Source organism: Peromyscus californicus, unplaced genomic scaffold (genome assembly GCF_007827085.1).
Source record: "Peromyscus californicus insignis strain IS unplaced genomic scaffold, ASM782708v3 Scaffold_3__1_contigs__length_106647218, whole genome shotgun sequence".
Classification (NCBI taxonomy): Eukaryota; Metazoa; Chordata; class Mammalia; order Rodentia; family Cricetidae; genus Peromyscus; species Peromyscus californicus.
The window spans coordinates 60,880,477-60,904,163 of NW_026294551.1; the positions used below are offsets into that span (position 1 = coordinate 60,880,477).

At 42.7% G+C, this 23,687-nt stretch overlaps 1 protein-coding gene across 7 annotated transcripts in view; it reads right to left on the reverse strand.

Annotated features, from left to right (window-relative positions):
• Specc1 (sperm antigen with calponin homology and coiled-coil domains 1) overlaps nucleotides 1-23,687 on the reverse strand; it is a 281,079-nt gene that overhangs the window by 52,894 nt on the left and 204,498 nt on the right. For all 7 annotated transcript variants that reach the window (XM_052757169.1, XM_052757163.1, XM_052757167.1 and 4 more), the window contains one exon: nucleotides 21,398-21,500. In XM_052757169.1, the coding sequence (XP_052613129.1) occupies nucleotides 21,398-21,500 (103 nt within the window). The remainder of the gene's footprint in view (nucleotides 1-21,397; nucleotides 21,501-23,687) is intronic.

Consider the following 23,687-nt stretch of genomic DNA (forward strand, 5'->3'; position numbering starts at 1 on the left):
CTCAAAGGTTCTTCCACCTTCTACTCAACCTTCAACAACACGGAAACTGTTTCTCTCTGCTATACAGTATGTGTCCTTCCAAGACTGGCTGATTTCACTTAGCATAATGTCCTAAGGCTCAGCCCACAGGTGTCAGCTGTCCACTTCTTCACGCATCCCCTACCCCATCATGGTTCAGACGCCACCTTTCTCGAGGGTGAGTTCACAGTGATGGTACCACAGGCTTCCAGAATTAAAACTCCAGTGGAGCAATGACCTGCTATCATAGCCTTAAAAACCCTTAAAGATCTCGGATCCAAATGAATTAGACCCACATTGCTGGCTTGTGTGGACAGACAATTTTGTAGAAAACAGCATAATTTGTTCAGATTATAAACTAGAACTTCAACTTGGATAACTTTCTTTTCCATTTACACTGTGTGTGCGTGAACGATGTGGAAACCAGAAGACAACTTCCAGGGGTCAGTTCTTCTTCCACCATGTGGATCGCAGGGCCTGAACTCAGGTCAAGCACAAGTTCTGACCACAAGAACCTTTACTGCTGAGCCATCACACTGACCTTTGAGGATTTAGTAAGAGAAAAAAATATTTGAAAGCAAACTGTTTGTGATGGTCAGTTTTAACCTTCAACTTGACAATATGGAATCACCCGAGAAGACAGTCTTGATGAGGAACTGTCTGGATAGTGTTGGCCTGTGGGAAGGCCTGTGGGAGACTTTCTTAATTGGGTTAATTAAACTAGAAAGACCCACTCCAAACGTGGGCCTGGATGGAGTTTAGAGGAGAGCCAGCTAAGTACAACCGTGCATGTATTTATTCATTGTTCTCTGCTCTTGACTGAGGGTGTGATGTGAGCAGCTTTGAGTCCCCGCCACTTCAACGTCACCTGTAACGATGGCCTATAACTTGGACTTAGGAGCTAAAACCAACCCTTTCTCCCCTAAACTGCTCTCATCAAGGTATTCTATCACAACAGAAATGACACTAATACACAGCTCTTCTATATTTCTGGGTATGCTTACCAGGAAAATAGTAACAGCTGAAGAGTTTTAAGAAATTCGATTGCAGCCAGGCAGTGGCACATGCCTTTAATCCCAGCACTAGGAGGCAGAGGCAGGTGGATCTCTGAGTTCAAGGCCAGCCTGGTCTACAGTGGGAGTTCCAGGACAGTCAAGGCTACGCAGAGAAATCCTGTCTTTAAAAACAAACAAACAAAAAAATAATAAAATAAAAGGTAAAATAAAATGGAAAAAGTGTTCAACGCAGATTCATTTGGGGCGGTTACTATCTCAGCAGACACATGCACTCAGAAGGAACTTTGATAAGCTTCAAGACCTTTTTAAATCCCTGACAGTGGCCTCTGGTCTCTGATAATGTCAGGCTACATACCAGTGGCCCACATACGTGACCTGCAGTGGCACTAAGTCCAGGTCAAATGGCCCACGGAAAGGACAAAAGTGAAGGCACTTTAAATCAACTTTAATTCCTAGTAGGAGATTGCATTTTTGACAATGTTTTCTTTGACTTTTAAATTTTTTGTGTGTATGGGTGTTTTGCTTGCATGAATGTCTGTGTAACAAGTGTGGACAGTGCCCAGGGAAGCCAGAAGAGGGTGTCAGATCCCCTGAGACTAGAGTTACAGATGGTTGTCAGTTGTCATGTAGGTGTTGGGTCTTGAACCTGGGTCTTCTGGAAGACCAGCAAGTGCCTCTAAGCCAGTTCTCTACCTAACATTTTTTAAAATACTTTTTTCTCTTCTTGAGACTGGCATCATGTCCAAACTTTTGTATATACGAAGAAAAATTCACCAGAAATTCAAGTTTTGTTTTTTGTTTTACTTTTTTGAGATAAGCTCTCATGTAGCCCAGGCTAGCCTAGAACTACCTATGTAGTTGAGGATGACCTTGAACTCTTGATCTGCCTCTTGTTCCCAAATGGTAGGATTACAGGAGTAAGCCACCATGCTCAGCAACATTGGTGATTATCTGTCTATCTGTCTGTCGGCCTGCCTGCCTGTCTGTCTATCTTTGAAGACAGGGTCTCACTAAGTAGTTCTGATGGTCCTGGAACTCACTAGACAAGAGATCTGCTTGCTTCTGCTTCTCAAGTGCTGTGATTAAACACCACCACACCCAGCATTTAAACTTTATTTTTAACTCCTGTACCTAGTTATGTGATGCCTATCATAGAGTGTTGATACATTCTGTGTGCTCAGATCATGAAAAGCATACCTACCTTCTCAAGTGGCTATCTTTTCTATGAGGTAAACATATTAAAAAATCTTTTTTTCTTTCTGAAACATATAGTGATATTCCCCACCATGAGGCCTTCAGCAGACTGAGCTAGGCTAATGCTGGTACGTTCTATCCCTCCAGAAGTAAATAAACGAACTGCTTCTATGTGTGCTATTTGTGTGCATGCATGTACACATGTGTATGTATGGGAGCCAAAGACTGACCCTGGAGGTCTTCCTCAGTCATGTTTCATCCTTATTATTTTTAAAAATTTATCTATCTATCTATCTATCTATCTATCTATCTATCTATCTATCTATCTATCTCTGTGTGTGTGTGTGTGTCTGTGTGTGTGTGTGTGTCTGTGTGTGTGTGTGTGTGTGTGTGTGTGTGTGCCTGTGTGTGTATTCAGACATGTATGCACCACGGCATAGAAGTGGGGGTCAGTGGACAACTCTGGGGACCCTAAAATCAACTCAGGCTGTTAAGCCTGTGCACAATTGTCTCTACCCACTGAAGCATCCTGCCTGGCTATCCACCTTATTTTTAAGACAGTGTCCCTCGCTGCACTTAGAGTTCACTGATTTAGGTAGGCAGGAAAACTGATTGGTGAGCTCCAGGGACTCTCCTGTCTCCATACCCCCGCAATACCTACCTCCTTGCTTTTCTTTATAAAATGCTCAGTCTTGGGTATTTTATTACAGTGACAGGGAATGGACTAATGGACCTGAGGAGAGATGTCTGTTGATCTGGCCAATGCATAGACTCTAATTCATCTTCCCTGGAAAGTATCCTTGGCAAGAGCCTAGGTTTTGCTTGCAATTCTGATTTCTGACTACAACAGAGCCAGCTGAAATAATAAAGAGACCAAAATCCAGAAAAATAAATAAATATGTAAGTAAGTAGATGAGGAGAGAGAGAGAGAGAGAGAGAGAGAGAGAGAGAGAGAGAGAGAGAGAGAGACCATTTCTCATTAATGCACTGGCTCCACAGATCTACACACAAAACAAAATGAACAATAACTGCTCGATTAGATAAGGCCTGCTTATTCCACACAAATTTGACAAAAATTGAACATCAGCTTTAAACTTCAAAATCCCTCCCCAGGGTCCTCAGCTTCTCAGGCAAGATTGCTTAGACATTCCCTCCCTCTCTCCCAGCTCACCCACCTCACCACTTAGCTATTGGATGAGTAGAATTCGGGAAAAAGGAAACCAGTAAGAATACTAAAAGCAGAATTAAGATAGCAAGAATTATAGAAGGCGTATTAATAGCCATAAAAATATGAGTGAGCTACGCTTCACTTAGAGGGATTTTCAGGTTAGCCGTTAACCTAAAATAACTGTCAGAAAAACATCAAAAACAAGTGATCAGGATAGGCAAAAATAAGTGAAGTGCCAAGATGTCACACAAACGAAGCACAGATGAGAGTGTTCATTTGGTGCTGTAAACACCTATGTCAGAAGTATTCATTGAAATGAAAGATAAATCCACAAGGAAGCTATACAAGCTAGGAATCTTTAAATATAGTTGAAAGTATCTACAGCAAAAACTCTAGAAATTAAAGATTAAAAAGAAATTCACAATCAGAGTACAAGACCTTGCCACAACTTATTCAGAACCAATAGATCAATGGGTCACACCATAAGGTCAGACTCCACTCCTCAGAGATGCTCAGGGACGATGGGAGGGTGGGACAGAGGGGCAGGCGCTTCTGACACACGTGGGGACAGGTAGGGTATGTCAGGGATCTGTGATATTTCCCAGAAGAAAAGGATATTTAGTACCAAGCAGATTTTAAGTCTTCAGTTTTAGAGAAACACCAAAATTGTCTGGAACCTTCAAATGAAGTTTCCCAATTGCTACCAGAAGAGAGAAAAACAGAACAAAATAAAAACAGCAAAATGTTTCTCAGGCTGGAGATGGCTCAGTGGACACTGTCACTCAAATGTGAAGAAGACCCAAGTTTGAATTTCCAGAACCTATTTAATGCTAGGTACGGCAGTGTGCATCTGTAGTGTCCCGTACTCCCATGGTAAAATGGGAGGAGGAGACAGGGGGCTCCCTGAAAGCCTGGGGGCCAGCTGGCCTGGGGCACACAATTCTCAACACAAGTGACATGCTGTGTAGGTGGGAACGGCACACTGCAAATGCAGCTCACTGCAAAGCACCTCTTTATTCCTTGACACAAGGTCTCACGTATCCCAGGCTTATGTAGCTGAGGATGACCTTGACTTTCCTGATCCTCCTGCTTCTGCTTCCTGAGTGCTGACATTACAGGCTATGTCATCATGCCTGGTTTATGCAGTCCTGGAGATCAAACCCAGGACTTTGTGCACAGCAGGCAAGCCTTTGACCAATGAGCTGCACCCACCAGCCCACAAATTAAATTCCTATCATCTTGCTTTGCTATGCTGACATAAAGTCTGGGGTAGCCCAGGCAGGACTTGAACGAACTGTGAAGCTGAGGTTGGTCTTGATCTGATACTTCTGCCTCCACCTCCCAAGTGCTCAGACTCCAGGCGTGGACCACCAGACCCTGTTCATGCCTATCATCTCCATGTGACCTCCATACAACTGTGAGCGGATAAGATACTAGGAGAGTGAAGAAAGAGAGATCAGTTCTCATCTCTCCTAGGAAGAGATCAAGATACAACTAAAAGAGAACCCAGCTCTGCGCATGCTGTGTGGCGAGGTAAAGGTGACTGTCACAGAGCTAAGGGGTGGGTACAACAGTGCTGCCGTCCGGGAATGGCAAGTGGCTCCGAGGGCAGTCCAGATGCTTGCTCCCGGGGGCTTCTTCAGATCTTTCTATAGATGCATGGAATGTTGACAGACATAAAACAGAAAGTAAACCACAAAGATCTCTTACAAATTTTGAAGAAAAAAGATGACCAGATGAATTTTTCTAACCTGCCAAGCAACTATACCGGCATCTCACTGAAGCAATATATAAAGGACCACACGCCCAGGAAAGAGGCCCACTTCTACTAGCAAAGAAAAAACTAAAAGCAGCGTCACTTTCTCAGGCTGCACAGATGGAGTGAGTCCATCCAGATATACCGGAATACGGTCTGGAAGATGCAGACAGAAGTGTGACAAGAATGGCTGTACAGGATAGCAACATGAAAACATGTATCAAAACAGAAAAGACAGCATACTCTTCAGAAAGCAGGTTTACCCAGGAACTTAGTTTACTAAAACTAAGGATGACTTCAGACTTAGCACAACCATCAAATGGCCGACAAATGATAAACACCATCAAAACACTTCAAAAAGGGTTTGGGTTTTTCTTTTAGATCAGTTTTTACCATGTAGCCCTGGTTGACCTCCAACATAGCAATCCTCCTGTCTCAGTCTCTTCAGTGCTAGGATTACAGGCATGCACCTATCATGGCTTTTTAAAAATTGAGGTAAAATTCATATAATATCAAATGTACCATTTAAAATTAGTTTCAAGGGTCTGGAAAGGTGGCTCAGTGGTTAAGAGCACTTGTTGCTCTTCTGGAGGACCCAGGTTCAATGCCCAGGACCCACACGGTGGTTGACAGCCATCTGTAACTCCAGTTCCAGGAGATCCAGTGCCTTCTTCTGGACTCAATGGGCACCAGGTATGCATGTGCTGCATAGACATACATTGAGGCAAAACATGATACATGTAAAATAAAAATAAAAATACATCTAAAAGCCGGGCGGTGGTGGCGCACGCCTTTAATCCCAGCACTCGGGAGGCAGAGCCAGGCGGATCTCTGTGAGTTCAAGGCCAGCCTGGGCTACCAAGTGAGTTCCAGGAAAAGGTGCAAAGCTACACAGAGAAACCCTGTCTCGAAAAACCAAAAAAAAAAAAAAATACATCTAAAAAAACAGAACCACCACCAAGCCAAATGGTAACTTAGTGCCTATCACTACTATCTAATTACAGAACAGTTTTTTTCAGCCCAATAGGATTCTCTGTACCTCTTAAACATTCCTTCCCACCTTTCCCCTCCCCCACAAGCTCTTGGTAACCACGAATGCTGTTCTGTGATTTTTTCCCATTCTAGACCTTCCATGTAAACACAATCATGTAACACAATTTTTTTTTTTTGACTCGCCTTGAATTCACCTGGCATAACATCTTCAAGGCACATCCATGCTGTGGCCTGTATTGGTGCTTCACTCCTCAATATATCTAAACAACAGTGATCACCAGGAGGACTCAGGCCTCAAGAGAGTCCGAACCACTCACAATTACTTCTAGTTACAGGGGTTTTTGTTTGTTTGTTTTTGTTTTTTATTTTAATTTTTTGAGACAAGAGCCCCACTGCCTGGTCCATGCTGGCCCAGAACTCTCAATCCTCCCTCCTTAGCCTCCCAAGTGCTGGGATTACAGGCATGTACCTCTACCCCTGGCTCCCAGTCACAGATACATGGCACTGAAAGGCTACAAAGCAGAATGATCAGAGGGGGAAACCGGCTGATGGGCCAAAGTCCGAAGGCAGGCAGGCTTCCCCAGAGGGCAGGCTTCACCTTCCACAATGTGCAGTGAACGGTGCCAGCCAGGGAACCTCACAAGAGGTGCCATGCCCAGGGTTCTTCTGGGGCCTGGTCACACAGGAGCCTTGGCCTAGCACAGGTTACGCTGCAGGTACTCAGAAAGAGGAGGTGCTCAACGTGAACCAGTATTTGCAAGAACAGTCAGACATGGTGAGCCACTCTTATCTATGGGGGTAGGAAGGGCCCTCCTGAAACCCAAGCTCCCCAGCGCCAGCCCAGGGCCAGTCTTCTCCTCTTTTTCTTTTTCTTTACTTTTCTTCCTTTCTTTTTCTTTTGTTTTTTTTTGTGACAGAGTTTCTCTGTGCAGCTTTGGTGCCTGTCTTGGCTTTCGATCTGTAGACCAGGCTGGCCTCGAACGCACAGAGATCCGCCTGGCTCTGCCTCCTGAGTGCTGGGATTAATGGAGCGCGCCACGGCCGCCTGGCCTGCTTCAGCTTTTAAGATTAAGGCCTGGGCCATTTCACACATCTTCACAATCCACTGTATCATAGATCACAGGTGATAGGTGAATACAGCTCTCTGACAAAGACCATATGGTTATTTTCCACTGGGAGTCTTTTTTTAAAGTTTTATATTTATGTGTGTAAGGAGGTGTGTGTGAGTTTTGAGTGTGTGTGTGTGTGTGTGTGTGTGTGTGTGTGTGTGTGTGTGTATGTGTGTGTGTTGGGGGTGTCCAAAGAGGCCAGAAGAGGGTGTTGGATATTTAGCACTAGATTATAGGCAGTTGTGAGCTGAAGTGGGTGCTGGAAACCAAATTTAGTTTCCTTACACACACTGAGCCATCTCTGCAGCTTCCTGGGAATCTATATTTATAATGAAGTCAAGAAAAGAGTCTCTCCGAAGACAATAAATAAATCAGAACATTTTAATTCTTTGAATTGTAGCCCTCAAGAGACCTGTCTCAAAAAAGAACACACACACCCAGAGACCTCAAAATGGCCTGATATTTCAGAGGCTGCTTGCTACTGGATTAGCATGTTGCACTGCTTGTCTGTGGGAACTCAGAGATGCAATAACAGAAGTCGCCTGCAACGTGGGTGTTCTGTCCAGATTCAAAACCAGATGTCTCCAGACTGATTTTTTTTTCTCCAAAGGAGAAGATGAAGACCTTAGTTAACAAGTCCAAATATAGCTCAAACATAGCTATCTGTCTATCAATGACTCTGTGTGTGTGTCTGTCTGTCTATCAGTGACTGTGCAGGCATCTTCTGCTTCTTGAATTCCTAACAATACAAAACAAGAAACAGAATGGATTCAGATAAAACTTCAAGCAAATCCAAGACACTTGAAGCCTTGTTCCTTGCTGTTTGAAATGCAAGAACCAAACAGGATTTGAACAACGAATCTTTCATGGCTTTATCTAAGCCAAGGGTCAGCACACTTCTGTAGAGGCCCAGGTTGGAAACAACTCTGGTTGAGCAGGGTGTCTAGCTAAAGGTCTCTGTTGTGCTATGTGACCCCAACATGTGCTTTAGAGGATGGACCTGGAACTTCTCCTAAAAAACACGTGGTTGGCTAGAGCTGACCCATTCATCTGAGACAAGATTTCACTCAGGTTCAGCAGTGTCAGCCTGATGTTATTATGGTTTAAGATGGTAAGAACTTTGATGATAAAAGTTCATCTTGACTGTCTTTCTAAAATTAAGGACTATGAGAAAATGAGCAAACTGAATTACTCACAGTATGTATAAATCAAAGGAAAGACATTGGAATCTTTTTATGAAACATGCTTAAATGTTATTTGTATGTTAATAAATAAAGTTGCCCGAGGGTCAGAGCTATTAGCAAGTCATAGGAAAGCAGGGCAGTGGTAGCGTACGCTTGTAATCCCAGCACTTGGTAGGCAGAGCTAGGTAAGTCTCTGTGTGTTCAGGGATACAGCCAGTATTGGATACACATGCCTTTAATCTCAATACCAATCATAGAAAACCTGGAGGTCTATACAGACAGGCCGTGATGAGGCGGTCATGTGGTTGGGTTTACAACCAATGAGAAGACAGAACAGGAACTCTATATAAAGACTTTAACACAGGGGTAGCTCTGGTTCGGAGAGGTAGGACCACCGCAGGAGGAAGGGTAAGGTTTTAGCTCTTAGCTCTGACCTCTTGGCTTTCTTCTTTGCATTGTTTCTGTGTTTCTTATTTAATAAGAAGGTTGGTTACATCTACAATGCTTTATTAATACTTTTATGTCTATATATTATTTATTTGAGACAGGGTTTCACTATGTAGCTCTGGCTGGCTTGGAACTCACTATGTAGATCAGGTTGGTCTCAAACTCACACTCTGTCTCTGCCTCTCAAAGTGCTGGGATTAAAGGTGTGGGCCACTATCCCCAGTTTATATATTAATTTTAAAAGGTACAGTTTAAAAGGAAATTATTAGCTTGTTAACTGCCTCACAGCTTTGAAGCAGGAGAGCAGAGGTGAGAATGGACCCCACTCAACAGAATTCTAAAGTGAATTCTGAGTGCTGTAGTTCCACAAAACATGCTTCCAATTGTTTTCCACTTTAAGTTTTTTTTTTCTTTCCAGAAAAGACCTGATTTAATTATTGACTGTAATGCATTTTTATGGCCTTTCCCTCAGACTTCCCATCCCCAAATTACACGCCATAATATAACATTCAATACAAAGAATATGTTCATTATGAATCATAATATGAAGATGAATATTTGTGAAACTCATCTCTTTTTTTTTTTTTTTTTTTGGTTTTTCGAGACAGGGTTTCTCTGTGTAGCTTTGCGCCTTTCCTGGAACTCACTTGGTAGCCCAGGCTGGCCTTGAACTCACAGAGATCCGCCTGGCTCTGCCTCCCGAGTGCTGGGATTAAAGGCGTGCGCCACCACCGCCCGGCTAAAACTCATCTCTTAAAGAAACTCTAGATTAGCAATCCCTGGCCTGCTTTACTTTATTGCTTCATTTCAATGAAACCAAAAAGCTTTTGCACAGCTAAAGAAACAATCAACAGGATGAAGAGGAAGCCCAGTGAATGGGAGAGAATCTTTGCTAGCTATGTATTTGACAGAGGTTTAATATCCAGAATATACAGAACACACAACAACACCCCCCCCCAAAAAAAAAAAACCCCAACCAAAGTCTAAAAAACAAATGACCCTGGGCTGGAGAAATGGCTCAGAGGTTAAGAGCACCTACTGCTCTTCCAGAGGTCCTGAGTTCAATTCCCAGAACCCACATGGTGGCTCACAACCATCTGTAATGAGATCTGGCACCCTCTTCTATGTACATAATAAATAAATAAATCTTAAAAAAAAAAAAAGCAAATGACCCATTTTTAAAAAAAATGGGCGTGGTGGTACCTGAATAGAGAGATCTCAAAAAAAAAAAAAAAAAGATAGCTAAGTAATATCTCAAAAAATGTTCATCATCTCTGGCAATTAGAGAAAAGCAAACCAAAACAACTGAAATTTCATCTCATCCCAGTCAGAATGGCAAAGATCAACACAACAACCAACACAAATGCTGGAGGTGATGTGGGGAAAAGGGAAACCTCATTCACTGTTGGTAGAATTGCAAACTGGTGCAGCCACTATGAAACTCAGGATAGAGAATTCTCAAAAGGGTAAAAATAAATCTACCATCTATCTTTGGTTACCTGGTTTTTGTTTAGTTTTGGCACTTTTTTGGGGGGGGCCTGCCACCCAGCTTCCAAATAAATCACACACAGAAGCTTATTCTTAATTATAAATGTCTGGCCTTAGCTTGGCTTGCTTAGTTTCTAGTCAGCTTTCCCTAACTTAAATTATCCTGTCTACCTTTTGCCTCTGGGCTTTTCCCATTCTCTTACTTCTGTAAATCTTACACTTACTCTGTGGCTTGCTGTGTAGCTGGGTGGCTGGCCCCTTCTCTAGCTCCTAGATCTCTCCTCCCAGTTTTCTCCTTCTATACATACTCTCTGCCTGCCAGTCCCATCTATCCTTTCTCCTGCCTTGTCATTGGCCGTTCAGTTCTTTATTAGACCATCAGGTGTTTTAGATAGGCACAGTAACATAGCTTCACAGAGTTAAACAAATGCAACATAAACAAAAGTAACACACTTTAAAATAATATTCTACAACAGTCACCCTCTAGAGGTGGAAGGTAAGTCCCTATTGCTGAAGACACCATGAACTTCAGAAACAGGAGCCAAGGACCTCTGAGCTGGAAAAGACTTGAATGTTCCCTCCCTAAGGACTAGCTTTTACAATACAAGCTTCCAAAGGAGAAAGGCAACTGTCCTAGTCACTGTTCTATTGCTGTGAAGAGACATCATGACCAAGACAACTCTTATAAGAGAAGTCATTTAATTGGAGGCTTGCTTACAGTTTTAGAGGTTTAGTCCATTATCATCATGGCAAGGATACAGGCAGGCATAGTGCTGGAGAAGTAGCTGAGAGCTACATCCTGATTTGCAGGCAGAGAGAGACTGGGCCTGGCATGGGTTTTTGAAACCTTAAAGCCCACCATCAGTGACACACTTCTTCCAAAAAGGCCACATGTCCTAATCCTTCTCAAACAGTGGCATTTCCTGGTGACAAAGCCTATGGAAGCCATTCTTATTCAAAGCACCACAGCAGACAAGTCTTACCCAGCTATGACATCTATGAACCATAACAAGACCAGCATGCCATGATACCCTATGGGTGCATTAGTGGCACACAGAACTTGGTGGTAACCAACAGCTCTCTAATTGGACTTAATACCTGCTTAACAAAAGGGATACCATACCTGGTAATAGAAACCTAGTCAACTACCCAATGCTAGTAAAATCATGGTTACTGGAAGAGAACCTATAACCATTAATTTACCAAACCAGCCTAATCCATAACAATCTATAAACATCTGTCCTTACACTCACAGATAAGGGTAGTCTTCACTCCTTATCAAGGAAACTCCTTTTTGCAACAGATGGAGAATGTTACAGAAAACCACAACCAATCAAAATGCAGGGTTGTAGAGCCCAGTCTCAATGGATGCATCCAGAGAAAACATCCCCACACCTAATGCTCAGGGAACGGAAGAAGGGGCAGAAGAATGTAAGAGCCAGAGGATCAAGGACTTTGGCTGTGTTTCCCAGTAACATCAGAAAAAGTCTCACCAACATGACTGTCCACATGTAAGCTGAACAAGGACACCAACAAACACACCAAACTGTAAGCGTAAAAGCCCACAAGGCCTCAACTCTACACAATGAACTACAGACAATAGAGTAAAGCCAGGAGCAGGAGAGGAGGTCCTCCCCAGAGAAGAACACACCAATTCACTGTTTGGTGCTAAAAGGTCAGCCCTGGAAACATACATACAAATAACATTATATGGACTCAACAGGTTATATTTAGAAATATATATATATATATATATATATATATATGTATGTATGTATGTATATGCAATTATAGTCTCAAAAATAAATAAGTAAATAAAAAAGAAAAACAACGCTAAAGACAAAAAGAGCCATACATGTGTATTTTTGTTTGTTTCTTTTTTCCTCTCTCTCTCTCTCTCTCTCTTCTGAGACAGGGTTTCTTTCCTGGCTGTCCTGGAACCTGCTCTGTAGACCAGGCTGGCCTCCAAGTCACAGAGATCCACCCGCCTCCTGAGTGCTGGGACTAAAGGCGTGTGCCACCACTCTCCAGCTTCATGGGTATTAATTATAGCTGTAGTTTTTAAATATAACTAAATACAGTTCCTATTTTTGTTCTTACCTTCTCTCATCCACCATCTCCCAGTCCCTGCTTTTGAGCTATTCTAACTGTATTTATTATTTTTTTTTTTTTTTTTTTGGTTTTTTCGAGACAGGGTTTCTCTGTGTAGCTTTGCGCCTTTTCCTGGAACTCACTTGGTAGCCCAGGCTGGCCTCGAACTCACAGAGATCCGCCTGGCTCTGCCTCCCGAGTGCTGGGATTAAAGGCGTGCGCCACTACTGCCCGGCTTGCATTTATTTTTAAGATACAGTAGCTTATTGAGATAGCTCACACACCATGAAGTTTACTGTAAGCATCACTATTCAACACTTTTTAGTACATTCATGAGGGTGTGCAATCAGCCCTACTACTTCCAGAACTTGACTTCATATCCAAAGCCACCCAATCCCCTTACCAGTCATCTATTGTTCCCTTCTTTTCCCTCTGAAAGCACTAACTTACCTTCCATTCTTATGGATTTTCCTATCCCAGGAATGAAATATAAATGGAAGCACGCAATATGTGTCATTTGTGTCTGATTCTTTTACTCAAAAAAGACATTTTGGAGGTAGGGTTCAGCTTGGTGAAAAAGTCCTTGAGTTCAGTCCCCAGTAGTGCAGCTCATGCTTGGTGTGAGTGAGGCTTCATTCAATCCTCACCACAATACAAAACAAAGCCCCAAAAGACGCCATTTAAAATAACTGTTTTCTAGTAAAAATGCTGCATGCTCATTTAGAAAACTTTTTTAAAAGCATGAACGAATTTTAAATACCCTGAGATAGCCCTGATTATTCACATGTATTTCTTTTATAAATTGAAGTACTATGAAATTGTCTTAGGTTGGGTGTGTACACACCTATAATCCAGCATCTGGGAGACTGAGTCAGGAGGATCGCAAGTTTGAGGCCAACCTAGGCTGTATGATAAAATTTTATTTTAAAAAGAAGTGACTTCCTTTGACTGCGTCGCTGGGTTTTCCACGTACTTGTGCACCTGCATGCTGCTGGAACCACATCCATTTCTCCCAGAACTGGGAGGACGTTGGTGTGGAGGACATTTACTATCGTGACTTCCAGTGCGGTGTGGAAACTTCAGGTGTGTGGTTTTCAGGCCAAGCGTCTGCAGGTTCATACTGTTGGTGTATTCATTGTGGCCCTGGGAGCTGATTTTGAAGATACAAGGAAGGTTGGTATCTTTCAGAGTGCAAAGTGATTTGAGAATGTAAAGAATTCTTTGGATTGAGCTCCACAGAAGTTCATCACTAACCTGTGTTCCTGAACTATGAAACATGAACATGTGGACTAAGAGTAGTTTCTCTCAAGAAATAAACAATTAAGAATTATATGGACAAGAAGGAGAAGGAGAGGGAAAAAGAATTACACTATATTAGAATCTGTTTCTTTTTTTCTTGTTTTTATAGTGCTGGGAATGCAACCCCAGCCTCGCACAAGCTGCACAAACGTTCTACCATGGAGCTACACCCTAGCCCTTTCTTCAGGCATGATGTTTAAGGGCTTTGTAATATTTGGTCACACTCATACCATGGTTTATTTGATTCTCCACTGTAAGCAACTTTTATCTTTTCCATTTTTAAAAGAATTATAAACAAAAGTATAATAAATCTGTAATTACATCTTTATAGGCATCTACAACTATTCTTTGACATAAATACCTAGGTATGACGTGTAGTTATATGTTAAAGGGCGTAATCGCATTTATAATATCTGCACACATTTTAAACTTCCTTCCCCATGGCTGGCACTCATCTGCTTTGGGTAGGATTCTCATTCTGACCACTTCATCATCAAAAAAAAAAAAAAAAAAAAACAACCAACCAACCAAACAAAAACTTCCGACATGGTAAGTAAAGAAATGGTATCTCATTCTTCCAATTGTACTGTTTTGATGCCCAATGTTCAATTTTAAACATTTAGTTTAAAACACAATGCAGAACACAGTCCAAGAATGAAGTCATGTGAGGAGAATTCTGAGTGCTTGTGAGAAAACTCCAAGAAAATAAGACAAGAATCTTGTGACCTCAGTTTCTTCAAAACATGGACTTGTTCTTGGAATGTGCTTTCCTGCCCCTTCCGAGTGTAACAGACAGGAAGGAGTGAGTTCACTTTAGATTATTCATTACAACTGGCTATTGTTATTTGTTTATATGCCTATGGTGGAAAAACACCTTTTTGCCATGTGGGGATTGTCTTTGTGATTGTATACTTTACTCAGGTGACTCTTCTTAACCCTCAGAGTATAAATTGTCTGATGTTCTGAATAAAGTTGGTTATTGCATGAGACTTTAGTCTGCCTCATTTTTAGGCTTGGCTCTCCTAGGTTTATGATGCCAACTAGAGCAGTAAACAACACAATGGTAGTATTTTTTGAGTACTTGTAACTTACTTATTTACTTACTTATTTATTATATTTTTCAAGATAGGGTTTCTTTGTATAGCCTTGGTTGTCCTAGAACTCGCTCTGTAGACCAGGCTGGCCTTGAACTCAGAGATCCACCTGCCTCTGCCTAAGTGCTGGGATTGAATGTCTGTGACTTATTAGTTTGTTTTTGAGTGTGGAAGTAAGACCCTCACAAATTAAGGCAAAAACTTTCCAACTGAGCTAACCTCTATCTCCTGCTGGATATTTTGTTTGTTTGTTTGAGACAGGATCTCTTTACATAGCCCTGGATATCCTAGAATTCTCTATGTAGACCAGGCTCGCCTCTAACTTACCGAGACCAGCCTGACTCTTCCTCCCTAGTGCTGGGATTAAAGGTGTGCACTACCACACCCAGACTGCTAGAGATTTAAAAGAAACCATTTACATGCAGCTCACTCTACTGTGCTCAGGGATCTGGAGCCACAGGTGATCATCAGGGCTTGTGCTACAGAACAGACACAAAATCTCTGGGGAGGCAAGAGTCACACTCCCCTTCCCTTGGGGACAAGTGAGGAATGCTAAGAAAGGCACAACTATGCTGTGCACATCTTCAGTGTACACACAGCTATGTATACATCTTTAGTAACCACGTTCCAGCTGGGACACAGCAGAGGCCAGTTACCATCTCTCCTGAGTGGGACCACCTACACTAGAGCCTTAGCTGCACTTCCAGCAGAAACAGCCTCTCAATCGCACCTGGACTGCCCCTCACCCCAGATATCATCCTCTGTTTTCCCACCTCAGCCCTTTGCACTAACTGTTCCTCTGCTTGGGACCCACTTCGTACCTGGCTGCACAGGCTGACTGACTGGTTAGAACTGCAGTGATCTGGGGAGGTTGGAATGTTGCAAGTCCAGAGCCTAAATTTGACTTCCTCTTGGGCTAGCGTTAGCCCTCTAAATAGCCATTCCTTGCCCATCTCTGTGTCAGACCTAATATCCTGTGATTAACAGACAAAAATCTTTTGGAAATTACTGACTTCCACCAACCCCAAAGCTAAGAATGTCATCAGACAGCATCTGAGGCCTGTAGGAGAGATTCCCCCATCTTGTTCTAACCGCCTCTCTGATGTTTCCACCAAAGTATTTTCAAAATACCTTGATTTATAACACTCTTTGTTTTGTTACTATAAAACTCTATTGTGGGATAATCTTTTTGTACACTGTGAAGATGGGTCTCTGCCAAGGCACCTTCTGATTGGTTGAATAAAGAGCTCAACGGCCAATAGCTAGGCAGGAGAGGATAGGCGGAACTTCTGGAGAGAGAGAGGAACTGGGGGGGGGGGTCATGGTAATGAGCCATGTGGTAGAACGTAGATTAATATAAACTGGTTAATTAAAGTTTTAAGAGCTAGTTGGGAACAAGACTAAGCTAAGGGCAAGCTTTTATAATTAATAAGAAGTCTCTGTATCATTATTTGGGAGTGCTGGTGGTCCAGAGAAAGTCTGAATATAAAACTGGAACATGGAACCTGGGGTAACCTAGCTCTGTGTTTCCTGGGACATGCTCACTCAAATTTGGCTGTGGATTTTTTGTTTGTTTGTTTGTTGTTTGTTTTTCCAGAGCTGAGGACTGAACCCAGGGCCTTGTGCTTGCTAGGCAAGCACTCTACCACTGAGCTAAATCCCCAACCCCTTATTTGTTTTTTCCATCAATAGTATGACTAATTATTTTGGTGATCTGCTACATGGAACCTAAAACTAGTTTCTTTACTTCATGTTCAATACTCAGTTGTCTCCCAGATCAGGTTGGAAGTATCCCTATAATACTCTACCTCCCCCAGAATCGCCATGAATCAAAACTATCAGAAGTGCTACTGACGCCACTGGCCTCAGGCTGATGCAACACTAGTCTATGCTGACTGCAGTATTCAGATCCCCTCCTACCAAAGTGGTGCTGGGGACTGAACACAGGGTTCTGCACATGACACCACATAACATCTAGGACACAGCATCCAGTTTTTAACTACTGCTCCTCTCACAGTTTTTCAGTCTTACTCCTCTCTGGTCCCAGTACCAGAGAAATAAGCTGTAAACTTTGACTGGGCCTTGGTGAAATAGGAAGCTAAAATGTGAACCACAGTGACTGTGGTAGAAGGCTCTGGGAGGAAACGATCTTGGTGATGGAGTTTTCTCATCTTTCATAAGACATCTCAAATTATCCCACTCTGCAGATCTCCACAGTGATGATTTTAGTAGGTGGGCCTTTGGAGATGGTTGGGTCCCCGATGGGATTAGTGTCCTTACAAAAGGGACCTGAGAATTGTCTCACTCCTTCCACCATGCAATGACACCACCAAAGGTATCACCTATGAAATCGGAATAGGCTTTCCTCATCACAGATCTTCCTTGATCTTTGATTTCTTTTTTCTTTCTTTCTTTTTCTTTTTTCTTTTTTTTAAGCTGAGGATCGAACTCAGGGCCTTGCACTTGCTAGGTAAGCACTCTACCACTGAGCTAAATCCCCAACCCGATCTTTGATTTCTTAACCCGTAACGGTGAAAAGTAACTTCCTATTGTCTGTAAACCATCTCATCTGTGGTATTTGTATTTTGTTGCAGCAGCCTGAAAGGGTAACCCCTCTTGACAGTTTATGTCCCTCAAGATGCTAAGAGCCTGCAAGCTGAAAAAGAAGCAGCATATACATGAATGAGAGGAATGGCTAGAAGACAAGACTGCCCATCATTTAGAAGCAAACATCTGAATCTACAGAAGGAGCTGTGAGGTTCGTGTGTGACCTGACTACGGACGGAACAGCTTGAACAGCATTTGCTCAGCAGCTTTCTCTGTTTCCAGATGTTGGGAGCAGGGCTCTTACCTAGAGGCTCTGGAAGAAATCAGCTTCCAAATTCAACTAGCCTTAGCAGACTTCACAACTTGTTAATTTTGCCTTGACCTGGACTGAATCACCAGTGTCCACCAGAGTCCAGGACATGGCAAGGCCCAAGGAACACAGCCAAGGTGCCCTGTGAGACAACTATGCCTTGTGCTGCTTAGGAGGTAACAGAGGGCTCTGCAGAGATTTGGAGTGAATTCCATGCAATCCAGGTCAAGGTTCTTGGTGAAGGAAGGCAGAAGAAAAAGAAGACTCACTCCTCAGCCCAGTTGGCTGCAGCTCCTGTAACCACCAACCTCACAAATACAGAGCACCCCACGAGGCATGTTGTGGGTGCCAACGAGACCTCAGTACTCCAAGGCTTAATGTTAACGGCTGTCAGGCAGGGATCCTGAGCCAGAGAACTGGTGTTTAAAGGCCTCCCTTCCACACCGCCCATTTCAAAGCAACACCTGGCCAGGTAGAAAGACATCAAGGTAGAAAGTTATTTGAAGTGAAAACTCATATGGCTACTGGTCTTCAAAGAGATTATGAACCAGCTGAACTTTCAACAATTGGTTCTGGCCTCTTAATTCTGAGAGAGTAAGTACGGAACATTCCAGAGTACAATCTGTACAAACTGGTCTAGCCAGAGAATAGTTTGTCAAAGGTGTAAGAGAGACACATGTGCGATTTATACTTCTTTCTAAACCTATGGACATTTAACCATGAGTGAAAAGTATTCTTCACACACAATAAGTTGTGGATTTCATCAAACATAAAAATATTTTGAAAACTTAATCCAAGATATTCACAAAACAACAAAAAGTTTTCTACAGCAGGAAGTACTCTTCTCTCAACTGACTGGAAATAATACCGTCGATCTCCTTCCCTCCATCTACTTATCACAGCACACCACAAAGGGCCAATTTATTCTGAAACTTGAAATTGCCTTTTATCTCCTCTTGGCTCTTCTCTGGATTACCCCATTACTTCTGTAGTAGGGAAATGACAGCACCCAGCCAGAGATGACCGCGCTGGGCTCAGCTGCAGTCAAGGCTGATGACTCTTTTTGATTGTTTTCTTCCATTTTCCATGACCGTATTTTCTTGACGTTAACACACAGCTCCCCTGCCTGCTGCCTCACACAAACCATCAGCACCCTGGCTGCTTTTGCTTTTCCATTTCCTCGGCAGCATGGCTGACACGTGGAGAGATGCTGTCACTGGAGTGGTTCCCGTTTGTGGGACAGTCCATCCCTTAGAACGGGCTTAAATGGGGTAAACAGAAATGCTAAAAGAATAAGAATGTGCTAGAAGTAAGTGTGTCCTCTGGGAGCCTTAGTCACTGGTCATGGATATGACCATATTTTAAACTTTGTGACATAAAAGGAGAATTTTAAAAAATACCAATATGAAGACAATATGATTCTTGGGTAGACTCTGATTTTAAACTATTATATAGTTAATAGGACAGAGAGAATCTCAGCTCTGCTTCTCAGCTACCTGAGCTGAGTCTTAGCCAAGCCACGGTTTCTTCTAGCTTCTTTTCTCAGTCCTGGCTGCTTTCAAAAGCTTGACCTTAGGAAGGTGTGCTATAAGGTCAGAATCTTCCAAAGTTTTAGCAAAAAGGAGAAATGAAGCCAAGGAAAATAATTTAAAAGGAGTATCCCCTTAGTGTTAACTACAGAAAAATAAAGCTTCACTATGTATTCCTGGCTGGACTGGAACTCAGAGATCAGCCTGCCTCTGCCTCCAGAGTATTGAGATTAAAGGCGTGCGCCCTCAGAAAAATGATTCCTAGACAGAACACAAAAGCACTTAACCACTAGAAAAGATTAGTAGAAATTAAGAGCTCTGGGCTGGCCAGAGATGGCTTGGCAGGAAAAAGCACTTGTTTTGATTCCTGAAGCTCACATAAAACTGGAGAGAACCACTCTACAAAGTTGTCCTCTGATCTCCATGGTGCACTGTGGTGGCAGGCATGTGTCCACCCACATACATGCACACAAACATTCACAAACTGAAAAAAATAAACACAAAAAAATTCTGAGAGTTTTGCTTCTCAAGAGTGAAATATCAAGTACCATTAAAGAATCTGTGATACATCTATTTAACAAAGAACTTATATACAGGATATAGAAAGACCTTTTAAAAACTAGAGCTTACGTTTTACTTTATCTATAGATGACTGTTTCGCTGCACGCTTGTATGAGCATCAGAAGGTGTCAACCCTGGAAAAGAGGGTTGTGAGCCACCATGTGGGTGCTAGGAACTGAACTCCAGTGCTCTAGAAGAGCAATGCGTGCTCTTAACCCCGAAGCCATCTCTCTAGCCCATATAAAGAATTTTTAAGAACAATAAAGAAAAAAAAAAAACAGAGAAAACTATTTGAAAACTGGGCAGCAGGAGCTTGGCAAGCAGCTCAGTGGCAGAGTGTGTGCTTTGTAGGAGGCTCCATGCTCCATCTCGAGGACCAAAAATACAAAGTAAATAGACAGGGATGAAAGGCCTGATTAGGTACATCCCCTCAGAGAGGCTGTCCAAATGGCCAGTTAACATATGCTCAATCTCATCAGCCAACAGGCTAACAAAAATCAAAACCATATCAAGATACCCCGACCCCTTTACCCAAAGACCGTGAGTGAGGAAGGCAGAATGCTGCTGAGAACACACAGGAACAGATCTCCCCTAAACTGCTGGTGGGCTGGACAATGCATAGTTACCTAGCAATCTGCTTGGCATCATCTACTCTATTTGAATATGTGCGTGCAGTTAAGGCCTAAGCACTCCAGTCCTAAGAGCACATCCAGCAGAGGTAAGAATATCAACAGAGTAGGTAAGTAAAGACAAAAATCACACAATGTCTTACTAAGTAGTAAGGAAAATCAATTGTAGCAATAAAGGACAAATCTTACTAGCAATACTGTATGAAAAGCCAGACGCAGATCTTATACAGCTTTTTGTTCCTTTTCTCTAAACGCTGAGAAAAGGCATCACTATTCCAGCACTCACACTTCTACAGAAAACTGCAAGGAGAAGAAGTGAGGCCGACAGGTACGTCGGGGAGCAGCAAGGGGCTCTGGCTGGAGAGTCAGGACAGGTTTGTGGGAACTGGAGATGCTACTTCAGGATGGGGTGTCTGACTGGGTTTCCATTTCATGATTAATGAGACTCGAATTCATGTACTTTTATCTTTGTGTATGTTATTTCATAATAAAAAGTTTAAACCTGTATCAGGTATCACTTCCTTGTCTGCTCTTCTCAGAAAGTAAACACCACCCTAGACAAACAAAACTAAACTAAATGAAAACTCTTAAAGGTACAAAAACAGAAAAAATCGGAAAAACCTTTGGAAGGCTTTATGCACATGAGAGGAGCTGCCCTCTTTGAGGAGATGCTTTAGCAGCAGCTCTGTCCAGGGCGGCCTCAGGGAGAAGGTTCCCTTCCTCCAGCAGATGTGAGTACTCACAGACAGTCTGGGGGGTGGGCTACAGACTGGCCTTCTGTATCCCAACCCCCTTCTCCTCATCGGGAGGCCTTTGCATAGTACAGTACACAAATATCATACCCTCCCTGGAAGTCACGGCTGAGAGAACAGAGACGATACTCCATGCAAACCAAGCACATGCCCACATGGAACATGTCCCGGCATAGGACCATAAATGCCCAGTTGGCAGCACCGAGCCTTACCGCATAACCTTCTGTCTTCTTCTGACACCATTTCAGGAGTGCATTACGCTTAGAGCCGCCATACTCCCGGGCCAGGGCTGCCAGAGGGTCTCTTCTTTCAACACTGATTACAAAGAAGAACACACAGTTAAGGAGGATGCTGGTAGAACGGTTGTTTCGTTTTTCTTTTGAGACAAGGTCTCATATGGCCCAGGGTGGCCTTGAACTCACTATAGGCAAGGATGACTCTGAACTCCTGATCTTCCTACCTCTACATCCCAAGTGCTGGGATTACAAGTACGTACTACCACATCTGGCAAGATGCTGGCTTTTTTGCTCTGTAGACCAGGCTGGCCTAGAACTCACAGAGATAGGCTGGCTCTGCCTCCTGAGTGCTGGGATTAAAGGTGTGCACCACCAACTGCCTGGTTAAGGTGCTGGCTTTTAAAACCCTCAAATATATATACATTAAAAAAAAAAACTAGATTAGAAAAAGCCAAAGTGTAGGTTTATTCAAATAGTACTCTAAAGAAACAGCCAAATGAGTCACATTAGAAATACATTATGTCAGCCAGGTGGTGGTGGCGCACACTTTTAGTCCCAGCACTTGGGAGGCCAAGGCAGGCAGATCTCTGGGACTAGGAAGATGACTCAGTAGGTAAGTGCATCTGCTGTGAAAACAGAGGACCCAAGTTCAAAACCCCAAAACCAAAATAAAAGGCAGTCATGGTCAATCATGCCTGTGGCCCCAGGGGTGGGAAATGGAGACAGATGGCTCCTAGAGCTTACTAGCCAGCTTAGCCAGAACGGCAAGCTTCAATTCAGTAAGAGAGTCTGTCTCAAAAATAGAGTGGCGAGCCGGGCGGTGGTGGCGCACGCCTTTAATCCCAGCACTCGGGAGGCAGAGCCAGGCAGATCTTTGTGAGTTTGAGGCCAGCCTGGGCTACCAAGTGAGTTCCAGGAAAGGCGCAAAGCTACACAGAGAAACCCTGTCTTGAAAAACGAAAATAAATAAATAAATAAATAAAGTGGAGAGCAAGAGAACACCACCCAATGTTACACAATTAAATGATTGCCCTCACAAGAAATTTAATAATAGAGACTGAAAATTTATTTTGAGACAGGGACTCATTATGTATCCCAGGCTGGCCTTGAACTCATCTTCCTGCCTTAGCTTTTTATTTTATTTTATTATTTTATTTTATTTTATTTTATTTATTTTATTTATTTTATTTGAGACAAGGTTTCTCTGTGTAGCCCTGTTTGTCCTGGAACTCACTCTGTAGACCAGGCTGGCCTCAAACACAGAGATCCTCCTGCCTCTGCCTCCCGAGTGCTGGGATTAAAGGCATGCACCACCACCGCCTGGACTGCCTCAGTTTCTTAAGCGTTGGAATTGTAGGTGTGCATGACTATGCATAGCTAAAAAAGACTGAGTTTCCAATGCAAGGAATTCCAGGGCTGGCAAGACAATCCAGCAGGTAAAAGCACTTGCTGCCAAGTCCAGTGACCTGAATTCAAATCTTGTTGAGACTTATGCTACAAGCTGTATTAGGTAGAAGTTGTCCTTAGACTTCCACATGCACATTGTGGCACATGCACACACAAATAAAAATGAATGCAATTTTAAAAATCTAAAAAATTCTATTCTGTCATAGGTTAATCTTAATTAACACTAATGTTAAAGAAATAAGAAATTGCCGGGCGGTGGTGGTGCACGCCTTTAATTCCAGCACTCAGGAGGCAGAGGCAGGTGGATCTCTGTGAGTTTGAGGCCAGCCTGGTCTACAGAGTGAGATCCAGAACAGTCATCAAAACTACACAGAGAAACCCCGTCTCAAAAAAAAAAAAAAGAAAAGAAAAGAAAAGAAATTAAGGTCACTAAATCTGACCTTTTATGAAGAAAGGTATACTATAAATAGCATATTAATATACATAAATTTCCTGTGTGTTTATAGCACTGATTTGAGAGTAGCACTAATTGTGGTCCTTCAAACCTGTTTCTATTAGTTAATATGCAGACAAGCAGATGATCTATATCTGAGACTTTTATAAACCTCTTAAAATATCTGAATTTACCTATTTGGGATCAAATATCAGTCACATCCAAAGATACATTCGATCTGAATGTATTCAGACTCAAAGCCCTCCCCTACGACATTCATGGATGCTTATACTACCTACTATAAAGCTCTTATCCCTGAACTAGACGGTTTCTTAGACTCATCTGGGGGTAAACTGTTAGGTGGAGCACAAGGCAATGCACTGGGAAAGACGCCCAAATGTAGGATGAAATATTTACTATCCATGA